At 34.0% G+C, this 21,483-nt stretch overlaps 1 protein-coding gene across 1 annotated transcript in view; it reads left to right on the forward strand.

The window, feature by feature from the left end:
* The window catches only part of EPHA3 (EPH receptor A3), a 339,310-nt gene that overhangs the window by 161,224 nt on the left and 156,603 nt on the right, over nt 1-21,483 (forward strand). Inside the window, exons 2-3 of the mRNA XM_051984382.1 lie at nt 5,377-5,532; nt 6,230-6,565. Of these exons, the coding sequence (XP_051840342.1) occupies nt 5,377-5,532; nt 6,230-6,565 (492 nt within the window). The remainder of the gene's footprint in view (nt 1-5,376; nt 5,533-6,229; nt 6,566-21,483) is intronic.

Genomic DNA, 21,483 nt, shown 5'->3' on the forward strand with positions numbered 1-21,483 from the left:
ATAAGATATTAGCAAAAAGACTACAGAAGATCATCCCCAGGATAATACATCATGATCAAGTAGGATTTATACCAGGAATGCAGGGCTGGTTCAATATTAGGAAAACTATCGATATAATTGGCCATATTAATAATCAAATTAACAAAAACCATATGATCATCTCAATAGATGCAGAAAAAGCATTTGATAAAATCCAACATCCATTCCTATTAAAAACTCTTGAGAGTATAGGAATAAATGGACTTTTCCTTAAAATAATCAGTAGCATCTATTTAAAACCAGCAGTAAGCATCATATGTAACGGGGACAAACTGCAACCATTCCCAATAAGATCAGGAGTGAAACAAGGTTGCCCACTATCACCGTTACTATTTAATATTGTATTAGAAATGCTAGCTTTGGCAATAAGAGTTGAGAAAGAGATTAAAGGAATAAGAATAGGCAATGAGGAAACTAAATTATCACTCTTTGCTGATGACATGATGGTATACTTAGAGAACCCCAGAGATTCTACCAAAAAGTTATTAGAAACAGTCTACACCTTCAGCAAAGTTGCAGGATATAAAATAAACCCACATAAGTCATCAGTATTCTTATATATCACTAACAAAACCCAATAGTTAGAGTTACAAAAAGAAATTCCATTTAAAGTAAATACTGATTGTATAAAATATTTAGGAATCTATCTGCCAAGGGAAAATCAGAAACTTTATGAGCAAAACTACAAAACACTTTCCACACAAATTAAGTCTGATCTAACCAACTGCAAAAATATTAAATGCTCTTGGATTGGGCGAGCAAATATAATAAAGATGACAATACTACCTAAATTAATCTATTTATTTAGCGCTATACCAATCAGACTCCCAAAAAACTACTTTGATGAATTAGAAAAAATAACAACAAAGTTCATATGGAAAAACAAAAGGTCAAGAATTTCAAGGGAATTAATGAAAAAAAAATCAAATGAAGGTGGCCTAGCTGTACCAGATCTAAAATTATATTATAAAGCCACATTACTAAAACCATCTGGTATCGGCTAAGAAATAGACTAGTTGATCAATGGAATAGGTTAGGTTCAAAGGACAAAACAGCCAATAACTTTAATAATACAGTGTTTGACAAAACAAAGACACCAGTTTCTGGGATAAGATGCATTATTTGACAAAAATTGCTGGGAAAATTGGAAATCAGTAAGGCAAAAACTAGGCATTGACCCACACTTAACACCATACACCAAGATTAGGTCAAAATGGGTTCATGACCTAGGCATAAAGAATGCCTAAATTATAAATAAATTGGAAGAGCATAGGATAGTTTACCTTGCAGACCTGTGGAAGAGGGAGGAATTTATGACCAAAGATGAACTAGAGACCATTACTGATCACAAATTAGAAAATTTTGATTACATCAAATTAAAAAGCCTTTGTACAAATAAAATGAATGCAAACAAGATTAGAAGGGAAGCAACAAAGTGGGAAAACATCTTCATAGTTAAAGGTTCTGATAAAGGCCTCATTTCCAAAATATATAGAGAACTGACTCAAATTTATAAGAAATCAAGCCATTCTCCAATTTATAAATGGTCAAAGGATATGAACAGACAATTTTCAGATGATGAAATTGAAACTATTAACACTCATATGAAAGAGTGTTCCAAATCATTATTGATCAGAGAAATGCAAATTAAGACAACTCTGAGATACTTGTCAGATTGGCTAAAATAACAGGAAAAAATAATGATGAATGTTGGAGGGGATGCAGGAAAACTGGGACACTAATGCATTGTTGGTGGAGTTGTGAATGAATCCAACCATTCTGGAGAGCAATCTGGAATTATGCCCAAAAAGTTATCAAATTGTGCATACCCTTTGATCCAGCAGTGTTTCTATTGGGCTTATATCCCAAAAAAATACTAAAGAAGGGAAAGGGACCTGTATGTGCCAAAATGTTTGTGGCAGCCCTGTTTGTAGTGGCTAGAAACTGGAAATTGAATGGATGCCCATCAATTGGAGAATGGCTGGGTAAATTGTGGTATATGAACGTTATAGAATATTATTGTTCTGTAAGAAATGACCAGCAAGATGAATACAGAGAGGTTTGGCGAGACTTACATGAACTAATGCTAAGTGAAATGAGCAGAACCAGGAGATCATTATACACTTAGATAACGATATTGTATGAGGATGTATTCTGATGGAAGTGGATTTCTTTGACAAAGAGACCTAACTGAGTTTCAATTGATAAATGATGTACAGAAGCAGCGACACCCAAAGAAAGAACACTGGGAAATGAATGTGAACTATCTGCATTTTTGTTTTTCTTCCTGTGTTACTTTTAGCTTCTGAATCCAATTCTCCCTGTGCAGCAAGAGAACTGTTCGGTTCTGCAAACATATATTGTATCTAGGATATACTGCAACATATCTAACATATATAAAACTGCTTGCCATCCAGGGGAGGGGCAGGAGGGAGGGAGGGGAAAAATCGGAACAGAAACAAGTGCAAGGGATAATGTTGTAAAAAAATTACCCTGGCATGGATTCTGTCAATATAAAGTAATTATTAAATAAAATTTAAAAAAAAAAAAAAGGCATGACCAGTAGGATGAATACAGAGAGGACTGGCAAGACTTACATGAACTGATGCTAAGTGAAATGAGCAGAACCAGGAGGTCATTATATACCTCAACGATACTGTCTGAGGATGTATTCTGATGGAAGTGGATTTCTTCGATAAAGAGAGCTTTAATTGATCAAAGATGGACAGAAGCTGCTACACCCAGAGAAAGAACACTGGGAAATGAATATAAACTGATTGCATTTTTGTTTTTCTTCCCGGGTTATTTATACCTTCTGAATTCATTTCTCCCTGTGCAACAAGAAAACTGTTCGGTTCTGCACACATATATTGTATCTAGGATATACTGTAACCCATTCAACATGTAAAGAACTGCTTGCCATCTGGGGGAAGAGGTGGAGGGAGGGAGGGGAACAATCGGAACAGAATTGAATGCAAGGTATAATGCTGTAAAAAATTACCCTGGCATGTGTTCTATCAATAAAAAGTTATTTAAAAAAATAAATAAAATAAAGTGGAAAAAAAAGAGAATTCCACATCTTTAAGTTTGAACATGATGAGGGATATTTGATTTTCATCACTTAGCTCTCCCATGTCTATTCTGCTTTGTTCTATTTGACTGAGAAGGAAGGATAGACATAAATCAGGGAGTTCAGATGATCCCTTTAGAATGCTTAAATCTCACAATTAAGTTGTGAAACTGGTCTCAGTTCCAGAAAGACATGGATTCAAATCCCATCTCTAATAAATCACAGACCTGCAACTCCAGACAAGTCTCTTCAACTCTCAATGATTAATGTCTAAACAACTCTCTCAGGCTATAGATTACAAAGAAGACACTTAGCTGAGAAGGAGCAAAGTTTGGAGCTTGCATAGTTTGGGGAGGAGAAGACTGGAGGAAATATTTTCAATATTTTCAGCTAGTATGGAAAATATTAGTGTGAACACAAAAGTGGAGCTTCTTATCAACTACTTAAGAAATATAAAAATCAGTCTTTTCTTCGACTTAGCTTCTTTTTAACACTCATTGCTTTATTAATCATGCTGGGAAAGAAAAATTAAAGCAAAAGAAAAAAAACACAGGAGAGAACCAAATCAGTAAGTGAACATAACACGTGCTGATTAACATTCAATCTCCATAATTCTTTTTGTGAATGCATTTAGCATTTTCTGTCCAAAGTCTACCGGGATTGCTTTGGATCACTGAACCACTGAGAAGAACCAAGTTTTTCATAGTTGATCATTGCACATTCTTCCTGTCATTGTATACAATGTATTCCTGGCTCTGCTTATTTCATTCAGCATCAGTTCATGTAAATCTTTCCATGGCTTTCTAAAATCAGCTTGTTCATCATTTTTTATAGAATAATATTCCATTATCTTCATGTGCCACAATTTGTTTAACCATTCCTCACTTGATGAGCATCTACTTATTTTCCAGTTCTTTGATATCACAAAAAGAGCTGCTACAGAATTTTTGCACATGTGGGTCCTTTTCCCTCCTTTAAGATTTCCTTGGGATATAGATCCAGTAGTAACACTGTTCAGTATGCACAGCTTGGGAGAACTTTGGGCATAGTTTCAGATTATTCGCCAGAATAAATGGATCATTTCACAACTTCACCAACAATACATTAGTGTCCCACGTTCCCCACATCCCCTCCAACATTTATCATCTTCTCCTGTCATCTTAGCCAACCTGAAGTAGTACCTTACAGTTGTTTTTACATGCATTTCTCTAATCATTAGTGTTCTCTAATCATTAGAGCGTTTTGGAACATGAAAATTGTCTGATCATATCCTTTGACTATTTATCAATTAGGGAATTACTTGTATTTTTATAAATTTGACACGCTTCTCTATATATTTTAGAAAAGAGGCCTTTATCAGAAACACTGGCTGTAAATATTTTCCCAGCTTTGTACTTCCTTTTAATCTTGTTTCTGTTTATTGCTTTTTAATCTCGTTTTATGTTTTGTTTATACAAAAAGTGTTTAATTTAATGTAGTCAAAGTTGTCCATTTTGCCTTTTACAATCTTCTCTAGTTCTTTGGTTATAGATTCCTCCCTTCTCCAAAAATCTGATTGTTCTTCTAATATGTTTATGGTATCACTCTTTATGCCCACATCATGTACCCATTTTGGGTATGGAGTTTAATTACCCTCTTTTTTCCTTCCCCAAAGAGTCAGTCACAAATAATTTTTATAAGTATTTGAAAACAACAATGTGTACTATATTGCTGTTCTTTAGTTATTCAGTTATGTCTCATTCTTCATGATGATGTCATGATGACGATCCCATGGGTTGGGATTTTTCATTTTGTTTTGTTTTGCTTCTTTTTTTGTTTGTTTGTTTTTGCCATTTTCATCTTCAGGGCATTAAGGCAAAAAAGAAAATTTAAGTCACTTGCTCAGGATCACACAGCTGAAGAGTGTTCAAAAGACAGTATTATTTAAATGATAAAATAGATCTTTGTCCCCTCAAATAACCTGATATTGAGTAAAACTATAAAAACAAAGGATAGAAATTTCTTTTTTATTTGATACCAAAAATCTATAATCTTGTGGTTTAAAGAACTTTTTGCTGTTATCTCCCTGCTGAGATAGAATTATAAACTTTTTGAGGGCAGGATTTATTATTTCATGTATGGTGTCTTTCCTATAGTAAGAGCTTTTCCAGTGATAGCTGCACGAATTAAAAGAAGAAAAAAAAATTACTCCATAGGGATTCATAATTTTTTTTTCATGAGAAAATCCTACAGGATTAACAAAAAAGCCTCTATGATTTGTTTTATAGCTTGTCGACCAGGATTCTACAAGGCCTTTGCTGGCAATATGAAGTGTTTCAAGTGCCCGCCTCATAGCTCTACCCAGGAGGATGGTGCCATGGACTGCAGGTGTGAGAATAATTACTTCAGAGCAGACAAAGACCCTCCATCCATGGCTTGTACCCGTGAGTAGTTTTGCTGCAACCCATGACCCCATGTTTTGTTTGGTTTTCTTTTTTATTTATTTGGCTATTTATTTATTTATTTTCGTATTTTCTCTTCTGGCTTATTTCTTTATGTTATTCATGTGCAACTGAAACTTCTTTCTGAATTCCTCTCTTCATGCCTGGCTCACCACAAATGCAACATATATCACGAAATGAATTGACCACAAAGAAATATCCATATAAGCATCACTCCCTTCCTCTTCCCCAGGGGAAAAAATAATGAATATTACAAAATTTACAATGGACAGGTAATGGAAACTTATAGAAATGGAATTTATTCTTTTAAATTTATATTCATCCTGGCTGTTTTCTGTCAGACTTGAGTGAAAAAAAGAAGAACTAAGATTTACAAATACCAGAATTTTTGAAATAATCCTTCACATGGGAATTAAAATTAGCACTAATTTGTTTTGTGTGGCTTTCTGAAATTTATTCAGCTTTGACTCATGATTCCAAGTTAATAGACTGGGCAGGGCACTTATTTTTGTTTCGTTATGTCGATTATCTAATGACATCTCATAAGGACAGTTGATAAGCAGATGATAAAATGAGACAACTACTTGCCATTGCCAGTTCCATTTGTAAAATTTCTGTTTCACATGTTAAGAAAAGAGACGTGAAGCTTATTAATCTTCCCTATTGAACTACCTTGCAGGACCTCCATCTACACCAAGAAATGTTATATCTAATATAAACGAGACCTCCGTTATACTGGACTGGAGTTGGCCCCGAGACACAGGAGGACGGAAAGATGTGACCTTCAACATTATATGTAAAAAATGTGGGGGGAGTGTTAAACAATGTGAGCCATGCAGCCCCAATGTTCGCTTCCTGCCACGACAGTTTGGACTAAGCAACACCACAGTGACAGTGGCAGACCTTCTAGCACACACTAACTATACATTTGAGATTGATGCTGTTAATGGAGTGTCTTACATGAGTTCATCCCCAAGACAGTTTGCTGCAGTCAGCATAACAACCAATCAAGCTGGTAAGTATCCTAGTTTTCTTCTTATCAATGCCAAGTTAAAATTAAGCAATGGACATCAGCCCCTTTTCATACACACACACACACACACGCACACACACACACACACACACAGATAGACAGACAGAGAGACAGAGACAGAGACAGAGAGAAACAGAGAAAGGAGGGAGAGAGACAGAGATAGAGAGAGACACAGAGAGAGACAGAGACAGAGAGAGGTAGAGAATGGAGGAGAGAGACAGAGAGACAGACAGAGACAGAGACAGAGCAGAGAGGAGGAAGAGAGAAGGAAGGAAGGAGGGAGGGAGAGAGAGAGAGAGAGAAAGGGAAGGAGGAAAAAGGAGGGGAGAGGGAGGGAGGGAAGGAGAGGGAGGGGGGAGAGGGAATAAAAGAGAGAGGGAGAGAGAGGGAGGGAGAGAGAGAAAGGGAGGAAGAAGGAGAGGGAAAGGGAAAGAAGAGAGAGAGAACGAGAGGGTGAGAGAGGGAGAAAGAGAGAGAGGGAGAGAGAGAAAGAGAGGGAGAAGGAGAAGGATAGGGAGAAGGAGAGGGAGAAGGAGAGGGAGAGGAAGAAAGAGGGAAAGAAGAGGGCAAGAGACAGGGAGAAAGACAGGAAGAAAGAGAGGGAGAGGGAGAAGGAGGACAGGAAGAAAGAGAGGGAGAGGGAGAAGGAGAAAGAGAGGGAGAGGGGGCGTTGGGAGAGAGAAACAGAAAGACAGAGGGGGAGAGAGAGAGACAGAGAGAGAGAGAGACAGAGAGAGATCATTTGAATGGATTCCAGTGGTTCATGAAACATTCAAATAATCTTTCAGGTAGAATGTGACATATGACTGGAATACTATCACTTATAAGAGGTTTGTTTATAAGAATAGTCTAGACAGTTTCCTTATATAAATCGTTCAATGCTTTAACCCAAGAGACCAGCCAGCAATGTTTTATTTTTCCCTAATTCCTAATCTACACTGTGAGGTTTGGAAACACCACTGATTTTCCCCCAATTCTTAATGATATCTTTCCTCACTCTCTTCTATAACAATTCCTCCCTTCCTCTCCTCATCATTTTTTTTTTCCTTTGCAATAGACATAGCAAGACTAGTTTTACATTTTACTTCTACTAGATGTTTCCATGTTTTATTTTCTTATAACCCCCTTTTGCTACTGCTGTGTCCAAAATGATATTTAGCACATAAATTATGGATATCTTCAATGATGCAAAAGTTTGATATTTTGTTTATGTTTTACCTAGATTACCTTTAAATTGGTTGCTCTTTATTTTCATATTGTCAAGAATGGTATTCTTACATTTTTAATGACTGCTTTATTATATCATGTGACTAACAAAGGCATGAAAATGAAGCACATATAACAAGAGTAGAGTTTCATAATAGAATAAAATCAATAGAAAAATGATGCTTACATATATTTAATGTTATGCATAGCTATTATTTTGTTTTAAGTTAATTGGGCATATTTGTGTTGATTTTGTGTTTATCTCTGTTCAAGTGACAGATTCTCTTGAGCTTATTATGTCAAATATATTCCTTATTCCTTAGTGTTAAGAGAGGGAAGGGTCCCATATATATAGAAAGAAACAGTCTTTATACTCAAATAACAAAAATAGTGGAGAGTCAATAGACATGCATGTTGCATCCCAGGTGATAGGGCAAAATACAAGTGATTCCTTGAAGAAAGAATAGTTAGCACACAGGGATCAAGATAAGAGATAGATTATCATGTTGTAAGGAACAACAAGAAATACAGTGATATAAAATCATATAACAGGATGAGGAAAAATGACCAATAATATTGAAGGTAGGGTTTGGCCAGGTAGAGAAGGGCTTAGTAGTAGACCTTCCTCTGCAGTGGTAGAGGGATTATAATGCTCCAACCCTCCCCTAAGAAATTCTGTGATACCTGTGTAAGGTATAGAATATCCCTAAAGCCTTTATAAAACTCTTTTTGCTGGTGTGTATGAAATTGCAGGGGGAGAGGTGATTATCTATTGATTTTTGCAGTGCTTTCTTTCTGTCACCAGGACTGGGAGGTTAGAAGAAAGGGAGAAAATGACTTTAAAGTTACTTGCTGATACTTGATCTTAACATATTCTCAATTCTGTTTTTTTAAATGAAATATATAGCTGAGATTTCTCTCATTTGCCATTATTCATAAATTCTGCTCAGGTAAATACAAATTTCAACTTTACTGATCCAAATTTAATTTTACTATTTTCCAGTTCTACTATTTGAATGTTTTTAAAAATCATTCTCTCTAGGCTATCTAAACACTTAATGCAGAAAACAGAATGATGTGGAAATGAAATTTGCCTTAAAAATTAACCTGTGCAAAACTACATAGTGGACAAAAAAGAAGAAAAGCTAATATTTTGAATGAAAATCACTTTTCCCGCCTCTGTCTGAAGCTAACTTTTATGTTTAACTTTAAAAATATTCTTAGTCTAAAATTTGCAAGCATCCCAAGGTTCTCAGGCAGAAGACTCAATAAGTCAAGGAAGAAAGATGGCTTAGAAAGGTGATGGTAGTCAGAATGTCCCAGCCCTCCTTTTAGGGAACTACTGTTTCTTAAATTCTTGAAAATATTATTCATCTTAAAATTATTTTCTTTAATTGTTTTCTTCTTCAACTAATTTAAATTCCCCCACAAGAGCATTGGCTATGATGTTTTTCTCCTCTGACACAATATTATTTACCCATTCAAGAGAAGAACAGATCTGTTATTTCCTAAAATAAATAAAGCTACAATCTCTGAACAATATATATCCATAGATAGGATAGGAAGTAAAGCTTTAAGATGTTGCAATTATAACATAATCAGCAAATGACAGGGAATTGCTGGTTATAGATTTTTTTTTTTAACGAGAGGAAATATTTTTGCCGTTAACACAAAAATATTTTTATATTCAAACTCTCTAATAATCAAACATACCTATGATTTTACTAAAATGATATCAAAAGAGATTAAAAATCACATCAACAAACATATCACTTAAATTGCCAAGTTGGGAGGCATGAAAATCAAAAGCAATATAAATTTAGAATATAAACTAGTTTGTACAAATCTTTTGGAGAAAGAGTTATAAATGAGTTATAGAACACTGGAAATGTGAAACATTGGAAGATAAAAAGCATGCTTGGCAAAAGACTCCTCTAAGCAAAGCTAACCAAAGAGTACTTAATGATGAAAATAAAAGAAGAAAAATAAACACCTGAAGAATAGAAAGGATCATCAAAGATTTGGGGGGCGGAGGTCTTGGATGAAATAATTCACTGAGTTTGGGAACTTTTTCCTTTCTATCTTCATTGGTGAGATCAATTTAATTAGTCCACAATATATTTAGTTAATCCAAGGCAGTGAAATCACAAGGGTAGCCAATATTTTGCATTCCATTTAATTACCTATGCAAGATATCCTACAGGTCTCCTCCTTATTCTGTTTTTAACCATCCACCCTCACCTATGCACCTTTCACCTAAGTTCGAAAATCAGATTAATAATGTACTACTATTAGTATACTATTGTGATTGCTTTATATTTCAACTCACTAGCCCTCTGACTCCTAGTATACTTTACTCCCTAGCCATTACTACTACCATACAAATGTCTCTACCATTAGAATTTCATTTCCTTAAGGGAAGGAATTATTTCACTTTTCTGTTAGTATCCTTAGCACTTAGCATTGTCCTTGGCACATAGAAGGTATTTTTAAAATGCTTATTCATTCATCATAACTAAATATAGTAAGGGAAAGTGGCACCATCATACTTGGACATAAAAGTTATCTCAAAATCTCCTTGGAGAAAAGGCAGAAAAGGCACTAAGAACAATGGGAAAAACAATTTTATTAGACAGATTATACATGGAGATCTGTGGAGATCAAAGACACAGGGAGAGAGCTATGGAAACCAATAAACACTATATTTATTATATTTGTGATGGCTACGCAAATTGGGGTTGTTAAAATATTGATTCCAAAAGTATATAAAAATATCAAGAATGCCAACATATGGGGATAAATAGTACATTATCATTAGTACAAAAATAAAATCAACATGTTAACATCAATAACCACTAACCTATATATCTACTTTCATACCGAAATAATGTTTTATGGAAATTATAGTGATTAGTAAGGCTTCTACAAAAGTGAAATGTATACTATAGGAGACTACTTTTTGAGCATTATGTTATCTACTGAAAAATGCAGAAAATATGAAATTCCATAGGCATAATGGCAAAACTTTGTGCTTCAGTAAACTTAGTTTAAATGTTTTCCTTGAAAGATTTTTGTCAAGCCATTATTACTGTGCATCGTATATTTCTTCAAGTGCAATGAAGCCAGAATTTGTGGGCAATTCTATCAACAATGCAAACGGTTGTCCCTAATCCTATATTAACATGGTGATTCAGTTACATTCTTGAAATAAAAGCACATTGATAGGCATTATAATTATCTTTTAAGACAAACTGAAAGTTGCAAAAGCAAGCAAATGCTAATTTGTTCATCTTATATTTGTTCTTTTTGCATTTCTTCTATGCTCTCAGACATTGCATTTAACAGAGAACAAACTAATAGTTCTGAGCATGTGTACTGGATGATCCTAGGTAACATGGCATCATGGCATCAGAGACATTCAGAAAAATAAGATTGGTACTTTGGCCTTTCCAGTTATAAAGAATATCAATGTATTTCTATATATCACATAAAAAAGTCAAAATTGAACAGCAAGGTTACCTAATGCTTTATATGTGTACGTATGCCCCAGTACTGATTATCTCATGAAGCAATACTTTTTCTTTGGAATATAGATTTCAGTATGTCTTGTCTTCTTGTGTATGTTTGATGAATTAACAGCTTTTGCTCTCCTTTCAAATCCCTAATGTAAGATATATAAAAGAGAGAAGGAGCAATGCCATTTGTGCTAGGGAGATTTTTTTCCTATATTGTTTTGATTTTTTTCTAGTGAAAGTTGATGAACTGGTATTCTTTAAAAATGAACTCCTGAACACAGAGAAGATATATCTGAGAGAGCTATGAGGCCAGTGTTTCTAATTTCTCCCAGCCTTTGTTTTGACAGGCAAGCTAGTAAAGTTTTCTTTTAATTTAATTTCTATGATTGGACTTGTTGATTTATTTTTCTTGATTACACTGTACATGTTTAGTGATGAGCACCTTTTAAATTGTGCTATATTATGTTGAAAATTCAGGTAATATTTCTTACTCATGATGCATTCATAAGGATTTAGTAAGATAAAAGGCATGGCCTAATTGTATAGATTTCCTCTCTTAATATCATCTAACAACTATCTGCAGAAAAGATCATAGCTAGTAAAAGAAATTCTAGAGAATTTTTAATTTATTCAAGTGTGTTAATTTTTCTTGACTCATTTGAATTGAGTCATGTTGTTGCATCTCCCACAGAAACTGGAAAAGAATATGCTATACTTAATGAATGTTACCAATTTTTAGAAACAAGAATACAAAAGGAGAAGATATAGTCTATAATTACTATAAATTTGTGTTATCCATTTTCAGTTTGATCCTTGACAATGCTCAGCAATCTTTTGTTTTTTTAAATGTCTTTATATATTGTATAGCTTTATAAACAGCTGTCCTGCATTTCTTTCCCTAAACCCTTGATAGAATTTTCATGTCTCAATCTGAACTGTAATTTCATCTCTTTAATTGAGAGAATTGAGTATGAAATAATTTACAAGATAAGTAAAATATTTATTAAACATTCATCATGTCCCAAAAACTGGGGTAAGCTCTGGGGATACAGATAAATGCAAGCAACATGGTTTCTGCCTTCAAGGAGCTTGCATTCTAATGGAGGAGTAAATACAATAAAAGAGAGGCTAAAAAGGTGGGAGGGATGCTAAGAGTGGGATGATGAGAAGATAGTGTAGAAGGCCAAGTTCTGGGAAAGATTCATTTATTCATTTGAGATAAGGCAAAATTTTGTCACCTGTCAGAGCCCAGTGTGATTCTATGGGTGGAGTCCAAGTTTTCTGGGAGGAGAGGATAGGAATACTGAACTTATTCTTGTCACCATCTCTTATACGTATGCTTTTACCTAGTCTTAGGAATGTCCTTCCTTTTCCTTTCTAAAGCTAAGCCTTAACTGTACCTTAGATCCTATATTCTCCTGAATCCTGAAGGATGTTCTGATGTTTCTTTCATCTGTCTCCAGAATGATCAATCTCTTCCTCTGTATTAATTCCTTCCCTTTAGCCTTAAAATATACATACATCATGATTTTGGCAAAATTCTTATGTGACCTAGCTGCTCTCTCTAGCTGCTGTCTTTCCTGTCCTTCCATGGAAACAACACAAAATTTAATTATGCAATATGTCTACTGCTACTGTCTACTTCTCACCACCATATCTCAAAAATTAACAGTGATTTTCTAATTGCCAAATATACTGGATTTTATAATACTGAACATTCCATTCTTGAAAATCTTTACTTGGCTTAGATAAGGCTATGCCAATTTGAGTCTTCCTTCATTCTGGTGACTGTACTTTCTCAGCTGTAATCAATCACTCTTCTTGGCTCCAAAAATTATGGGCATCTCATACTCAATCTATTTCTGTTTTTTTTCTAGTATTTCTACAATCTATTCTGCATATAATTTATGATTTTCACAACTAGTATCTTTAGCTTGATGAGTCCTAAATCTATGCCTTCAGTTCTGTCCTCTCTGAGTTTGTAAATCAGAGTTTACTTAGCTTCATCTCTATAAACATCTACTAGACATCTTGTTTATGTTGCAAGTCAAATGCAAGCAAGCAAGTTTAGAGCAATTTATGATCTTCCTCCAAACCAAATTTCCCTCCCAATATTATTATGCTCATTAAAGAAGCTCATCTCTGGAGGATCTGTCCCTGTGCAAAAGCTAGTAAGTGCATAAGGTGGAATTAGACACCAAGTACCTTGAATACAATGTTTTAACACTCTTACCACCTCCATTACTCTACATCTCCATTATCTGTCTAGCCCATGTAAAATGGGCTTCTACTTAGCCTCTACTTCTACTTCTACTTAGCCTCTCCAAAATTTTCCATTTTGTGCCATGCATTTCAATGTTTTTTCAATGAATATATTACAGAGAATCCAAGAAGAACATTAATGCTTTATTCTAGTTTATTTCCATACCTCAGAAGTACAATGATAACACTAGGGTTTTCTTTGTGTTGATTGTCTCACCATATGACATTTTCACATGCTTCTCTAAATAGATGTGTTTCTGATCAGAACTTTAGCTGTGGAATCAGAGATAAAATCTGTTTTGTTTTTTTTTTTTTCCAATCATGATCTTATTCCAGCAATGTATTCTTTCTGGGTCCTTTTTCCTCAGATATATATATATATATATATATATATATATATATATATATATATATATATATATATACACATACATATATATATATATAAAATTCTATATTTTTAATAACACTTCTAACATGTGACTCACCATTGGCTATATAGAGTATCCCAAAAGTCTTAGTGAAGTTTTAAACTAGTTTGAGCTAAAAAAATGAAATAACACCACCCTAATTCTGGGAAATAGTATATATTATATCTTATGTACACATACTATGCATCTTTCTATTTTATTTTTAATTTTTTTCAATTAATATAAATTTTCCTTCTGTCCTCTCATCAATGTTATTCCCCTAATTAAAAAGGAAGGAAGGAAGAAAAGAAAAAGGAAGGAAGGAAAGGAGGAAGAACCTTGTAACAAATATGATGTGTATTGTCATATTTAGTTCATAGTGTTACATAATTCACAGAATATCATATCAGGGAATCTGTGGTAAAGTGATGATGTTTTTTTTGTTTGTTTGTTTGTTTGTTTTTAGTAGCAAACAGTTTGAGATCATTAAAATTATTATGCCTTTTCCAAAATTCAATCCAGTTCATTTCCCTCCAGGTCATCTGTAGTATATTTATGTGTGTATACACATTTATACAAACACACACATATACATATGTGTATATAAATATGTATACACTAGCTAGATGACCCTGGGCAAATAATTTAACCTGTTCTTAGTGCTCTAGGCATCAGTCTTCATCTGCATCCATCATTGTTATTATCATTATCATCTGTAATTCTACTTATACTCTAAAATGATGTTGTTTTAACTTCTTTATCTGTTTGTCAAAGAAATCAAGTACTCAGTGGCTGAAATTTCAGGTGTCCTTTGGATTTCTTGTAATGATGACTTTCTTGCTTTAGATTTCATTAAGAAATGTTGCTAAAGTAGATGCTTCTCCAAATTGTGGTACATAAATGCAGTGTAACATTGCTGTGTTCTAAGAAATAATGAACATGATGAATGCAAGATACACAGACAATATTAATGCAATGTGATGTAAGCATTCAGAAAAATGTACCAATGACTACAACAATGTAAATGGAAGGAATGCAACAAAAATAAAACTCAATTTTATAGCAATTCAATTAAACAAAGATTAATTAATTAATCACTCACTATGTGCCAGTCACTGTGTTAAATATTAGAAATTCAACCAAAAAGGAGACTTCAAAGAGCTTACATTCCAATGGAAGAAGACAAGCAATAAAAAAAAAGAAGGAAGAAGGAAGAAAGGAGAAGTAAGAAGGAGGAGGAGGAAGGAGAAGGAAGAAGAAAAAAAGAAAGAAAGAAAGAAAGAAAGAAAGAAAGAAAGAAAGAAAGAAAGAAAGAAAGAAAGAAAGAAAGAAAGAAAAGTGAATGAGGGTGATTCATAGAAAGACATCTGGATGCAGACAGATGAAAAATGAAGTAAGACTGGCTTAGGTACCTTCCTTAAAAGGAGATTCTAGCGGGGAGATATCCTATTAGATTTACAGGGGCTTATAGAGAAGTCTATAATGCAATCTGGTAAGAAATAAATATATATCTCCTCCTCCTTTGTAGATATAGAGATCCATGAGTGTATAATGCTACATACAACATAAGGGTTGTTGTTGTTTTAAATTTTCTCATTGATTTTGATGTTCTTTTTTTCTTTTCTTCTTCTATTTTTCTTCTTTGTTATAAATCATGGCTGTTTGAAAGGGAGCGGGAGAAGTGATGAAAGGGATATGTAGGTGATATAAAAAGAAAAGATATCAAAACATTTGAACAGAAAAATCATTATGATAATGATGTTGAAAGATAAAAAACTCTATTATCTAAAAAAAGAATTGAAAAGAAAGTATAATTTGTCATGGAATCTAGATAAGCCAGATCATTCTGAGGGTTTTTGGAAATAGGAAGAAAGACAATAAAATAAATATTAAATGAAATAGAACTTTTGCCACCTTTTATTGCTATAGTTTCAGCATTAACAGCAGAAGAGCCTTAACATTTGGATTCTGCCAAGTCAGTATAAAATTTGCTTATGAATTTGCTTATGGTACTACAGTCAATGTAAACTTTTCTCATTCAGTTTTCCATTTTTCATAGAATGTAATTTATTTAAATAAGTCATGTTAGTAAAGCTGTAATCACAATCATATATGTACCTTCTTACTTTTATCTTTCTAATTTGGTGTTACTTTGACCCTTACTCTAGATAATCAGTTATCTGCCTAAATATCAATAGTTGATTTTTCAATGACTGTTACATCTTTTAAAAAGGCATTTCCTATATGTTACCACAGTCATATTCTTTTTTTTTTATGATGTCACCTTCCAAACCTCTCAAGAGTGTTTAAAATGGCAGGCATGAAACTAATAGATTAAACTCAAACATCATCATCATCATCATCATCATCATTATTATGATCAACATGATTAACATTATGATGTTAAAGTGAAAATAATAGATTAAATTAAAATTATTATTATTATTGATTAAAACATTAGTTCTTTCATTTCTTAATCTAGAACCATATGAATAACAATTTGTAATTCTATAACATTATCCTTGTTGTTCTTCTCAATCCCAGTTTCTCCAACTTTTTTCAACCAAACTTTCATCCAAACTTACTCCTCATGATTATTTTAATTAGGCTATTTGCTTCACTCTATAGAAAACTCATATTTCTTCCTCTAAGCTTTCACTTATTTCTTCAGGTATGTTGATTCTCTTGTAATAAATGCCTTATCTCCTCTCTTCTCTTCTTATCTTTCTCTCCCTTTCTAACTTTTCCTTTCTTCTTGTTTCTTCTCTATCAAGCCAAATCTCAATACTCACTACTCCCCAATCATTTCATAATGTCTTCCTTTATTCCTAGTTGGAATAAATTTTACATAGGATAGGGGAAAGGAACAGACTAATGAACCTATTCCTCATGTACCTTTAAATAATTTTTCCCCCTGAGGCAATTGGGGTTAAGTGACTTGCCCAGGGTCACACAGCTAGGAAGTGTTAAATGTCTGAGACTAGATTTGAACTCAGGTCCTCCTAACTTCAGGGCTGGTGCTCTATCCACTGTGCCACCTAGCTGCCCTCACCTTTAAATAATGTCAAAGGAGTAAAATTTTATATGTTTGTAGAAAGGCATTGATCCTTGAAATTCTAGGACCCAATCACAGAAAAGGGACCAAGTCCAAAGTGTTAAACTAATTGTAAAAATATATCTACTCCAGGTGATTACTTTATGAAGTATAAACAAGTCCCTTGGGTGAGTTAGGAAATAACACCATAGAATGAACAATGATTTCCACATCACATACCATGTTTCCCTGATAATAAGACCTATCCCGAAAATAAGCCCTCCCCTTACTGTGTAAGATTCCTCTAAAATAAGCCCTCCCCCGAAAATAAGTCCTATTGAGATTGCTACTGTAGTGAAGGTGATCCCCTCACTACATGCTACATTACTGTACCCTCTGTATGCACTGTCCCCTCTCCACCCTCCCCTACCCCCCCCCCCCCGGTGAAACGCACGCCAAGCTCCGAGCTGCATCCAATCAGAGCTGCATCCAATCAGAGGGGGCATGATGGAGGATAAAAGGGGCATGATGGAGGATAAAAGAAGAACTCAGGAGGCATGATGGAGGATAAAAGAAGAACTCAGCCAGCACTCACCGCGCTAAAGAAATGAAGAACTTCCTTGCAGAGAGAAGAATAGATCAAGTAATGATTCCTGCAGGAATGACTGCCTATCTCCAGACCCTTGATATTGAATAAACAAGCCATTCAAGGACCATTTGCTCATGGAAGTCAATGACTACATTGAAAATAGAATGGAAAGAAATCAGCGTGGAAATTTTGTGAAGCCCTGTCTGCAAGAAGTCGTGACTTGGGTGAAGAAGTCATGGGATAAAATTACTGATAGCTGTATCGCCAAGGCACTACTAGCAGGTTACCTGGACAAGACATGTTCATTTAAAGAGAGTTATATTGCTGGACATGACAGATTGGGTCTTCTGAAGGAAATAGAGGCACAAGACATCCAGGATAGAATTCAGGCTATGGACACTTATGACGATGTTGTTGAAGAAGATGACATGACCATTATTGAATAAAGGTACTTTTTTTTTGTTCACATTTACCTGTTTATTAAAATTGCTGTCAATGTTCATTAAAATAAGCCCTCCCCTGAAAATAAGCCCTCTGGTATTTTTCTGTCCAAAAAAATAATAAGACAGTGTTTTATTATTGGGGAAACACGGGTATATATATCCTTTATAAATCAATTAGTCTGGAGGACTCAAAGAGGGACTCAATGAGGAGACATGGAAATAGAGAAAGACAGGCTATGAGAAATTGCTTGGAGCTGGCAGAAGAGAATCAAGGCATATGAATCAAGAAAGGGGAGCATGATTTAGGGAGCAAAGCTATTTGGGCCATTTGGACCTGAGACTCAGGCCAGACAACGTATCGTAGAATTCCTCTGGATGCACTACAGATCACAAGGTCTTCTTTCTACCCTTGGGTTTGCTCATATAAGCCTGAAATCTTTCTCTCTGTATAGGAAAAGTCTATTTACCTATCTTTGTTTTAAACATTTGCTTTACTTTTATAAACAATCTTCGCCTTTACTAGTCTGGTTACATTATTGGAAAGACAGTTGAGAGGGGGCCAAAAAAGAGAGATAAATTGAGGTCTTTTGCCTGAGTACAATTTCTGGCTAGGTTTCAGAACTTTAAAAAAAAGAAAGAAGGAATTACAAATCTTTTAATACAACTTCCCAGATAAGAGAAGGAACATTTTGATCAAGTAATTTATCCAGACAATACAACAGTACTATGGTACACTGAAGTCAAACTCTATCATGCTCTATAGTTTTAGTGTAGTATTGAGATGATTTTGACTTCTTGAAAATTATGCCACAAGAGCTTAATCTCTGACAGGTTCTAACAGGTAGGAAAGATTATTTGCTCCTTAATGCAACTTATAATGTGTCATTTTACCCACAGTGACCCATTATAATAATTTATGGAATAGTTGCAATAATTGTATCAGTAAAGAATCACAAACTTCCCCAAAGTATAGTGCAAACTATATCCCCAAATAATCTCCATGACAACACACCAAAAAAACTGGTCTATATATACTTAATATTTAATATGGTGATGTAATGGTTCTCTAGTTCACACATACTCAGTGTACTGTAGTGAAGTAATTGTACTAAGGTATATAAGAGCAGAGAGGACTAGAAATGAGACATTCCATCCTTGACCATCCTCCTGGTGGCTCTCCTGCTTCCTGCACTCCTCCACTAAGATCAAGACTGGGTCAGACTGTAACAGATACAGACTATGAAGGAGACAGACTGTGAGAATAAAGACTTTAGACTCTATTTCTGACTATTCTCATGGTGTCGATCCTGCTGAGATGAAGGCTCATCCAGAGGACCTCCAGAAAGCTAGTCTGGACATAACAAATAGATGCCCATCAATTGGGGAATGGCTGAATAAGTTGTGGCATATAAAGATAACAGAATATTATTGTTCTATAAAAAATGAAGAACAAGATGATTTTAGAAAGGCCTGGAAAGATTAGCATGAACTGATACTGAGCAAAAAGAACCAGGAATACATTGTACAGAATAACAGGAAGAATGTGTAATGATCAAATATGAAAGACCTGGTACTTCTCAGTGGTTCAGTGATCCAAAGTAATCCTAATAGACTTTGGACAGAAAATGTCATCTGCATCCACTTCTTTTTTCTGTATTTTTTTTAATCTTTCCCATAAGTTTTCCCTTTTGCTCTGATTTTTCTCTCCCAATATGATTCATAAAGTAATGTATATTAAGAATGAATACATTTATTAGATGTACATGTTAACCTCCCCCCAAAAGGATAAATCCTTTGGAATTATCTTGGATCATTGCTAAGAACAGCTATCATTCATAATTGATCACTGTACAATGGTGCTGTAACTATATACAATATTCTTCTGGCTCAGCTGATTTTGCATCAGTTCATGTATGTTCTCTCAGGTTTTTCTTAAAACTTCCTGTTCATCATCTTTATAGCATAATATTACACCACAATCATATTCCATGACTTGTTCGTATCTATCCCCCAATTGATGAGAATTCACTTAATTTCTAAATATTTGCTACTTCAAAAAGCATTGATATAAGTATTTTTGTACACATAGGTTCCCACCCCCCTTTTTTTTTTGCTCTCTTTGGCCTTCAGACTTACTGGTATAGCTGATTCAAAGAGTATCCACAATTTCATAACCCTTTGGGCATAGTTCCAAAATTCTCTTCAGAATTGTTAGACCAGTTCACTACCCCATCAACAGGGTATTGACATCATTATTTTTCCCTATTATTTCCAAAATTTATCATTTTCTTTTCTGTCTTATTAGCTAATTTGATAGGTGTTAGGTGGTACTTGAGAGTTAATTTTCATTTCTCTAATCAATAATAACTTATAATATTTTTTCATATGCTATGGATATAAAAACAATATATTCAGATATCATTTGATAATTTATCAATTAGGGAATCGCTAGCATTCTTATGAATTTGAATCAAGTCTCTTTATATTTGAGAAATGAGGTCTTTATCAAGGAAACTTCCTATATATTTTATCTCATATTCCTTATTTCCTTCTATTCTTGGTTTCAGTAGTTTTGTTTGTGCAAAACTTTTATCTAATATAATCAAAATTATCCATTTTATATAAGTTATTCTTTCTTTCTCTTCTTTGGTCCACTTATCTCTGAATCTGACAGGTAAAACATTCCAAGCTCCCTAATCTATTTATGATATCATCCTTTATGGCTAAACCATTTACCTATTTTAACTGTTATCTTGATATACGGTGTATGATGTTCATTTCTATCTACTGTCTAACAAATTGATATCTAGTTTTCCCAGCTGTTTTTGTCAAATCATGAGTTCTTACCTCTAAACTTGGATCTTCGAGTTTATGAATTTTTAGATTACTATTGTCATATACTATTTTGAATTTTATACTTAATCTATACCATTGATCCACCACTCTATTTCTTATTGAGTACCAGATTGTTTTGATAATTACCACTTTGTAATATGCTTTGAAAGATGATGCTAAGATACTTTCCTTCACATTTTTTCATTGATTCTCTTGAAATTCTTGATTTTTTTTTCCTGATGAATTCTATTATTTTTTGCTTGCTTTATAAAATAATTTTGTTAATTTGGTTGTCATATCATAGAATAAATAGATTAATTAAGGTAGAATTGTAAATTTGTTATATTGGCTTGGTCTACCTATGACCATTTAATATTTATCTAATTGTGTTCATATGTTGTGTGGATTTATTGTAAATGTAATTTCTCTTCTATCTCTTACCACTGAATTATTTCAACTATTTTTTAAAGTTGATTCTCTAAGTATAACATCATATCATTTGCAAAATGTAAGTTTTATTTCTTCATTTCTATTCAAATTCCTTCAACTTCTTTTTCTTGTTATTTTTCTATAGTTGTCAATTTTAGAACATGATGAATTAAAGTA

This window comes from Antechinus flavipes, chromosome 3, assembly GCF_016432865.1.
Source record: "Antechinus flavipes isolate AdamAnt ecotype Samford, QLD, Australia chromosome 3, AdamAnt_v2, whole genome shotgun sequence".
In the NCBI taxonomy this organism is placed as follows: domain Eukaryota; kingdom Metazoa; phylum Chordata; class Mammalia; order Dasyuromorphia; family Dasyuridae; genus Antechinus; species Antechinus flavipes.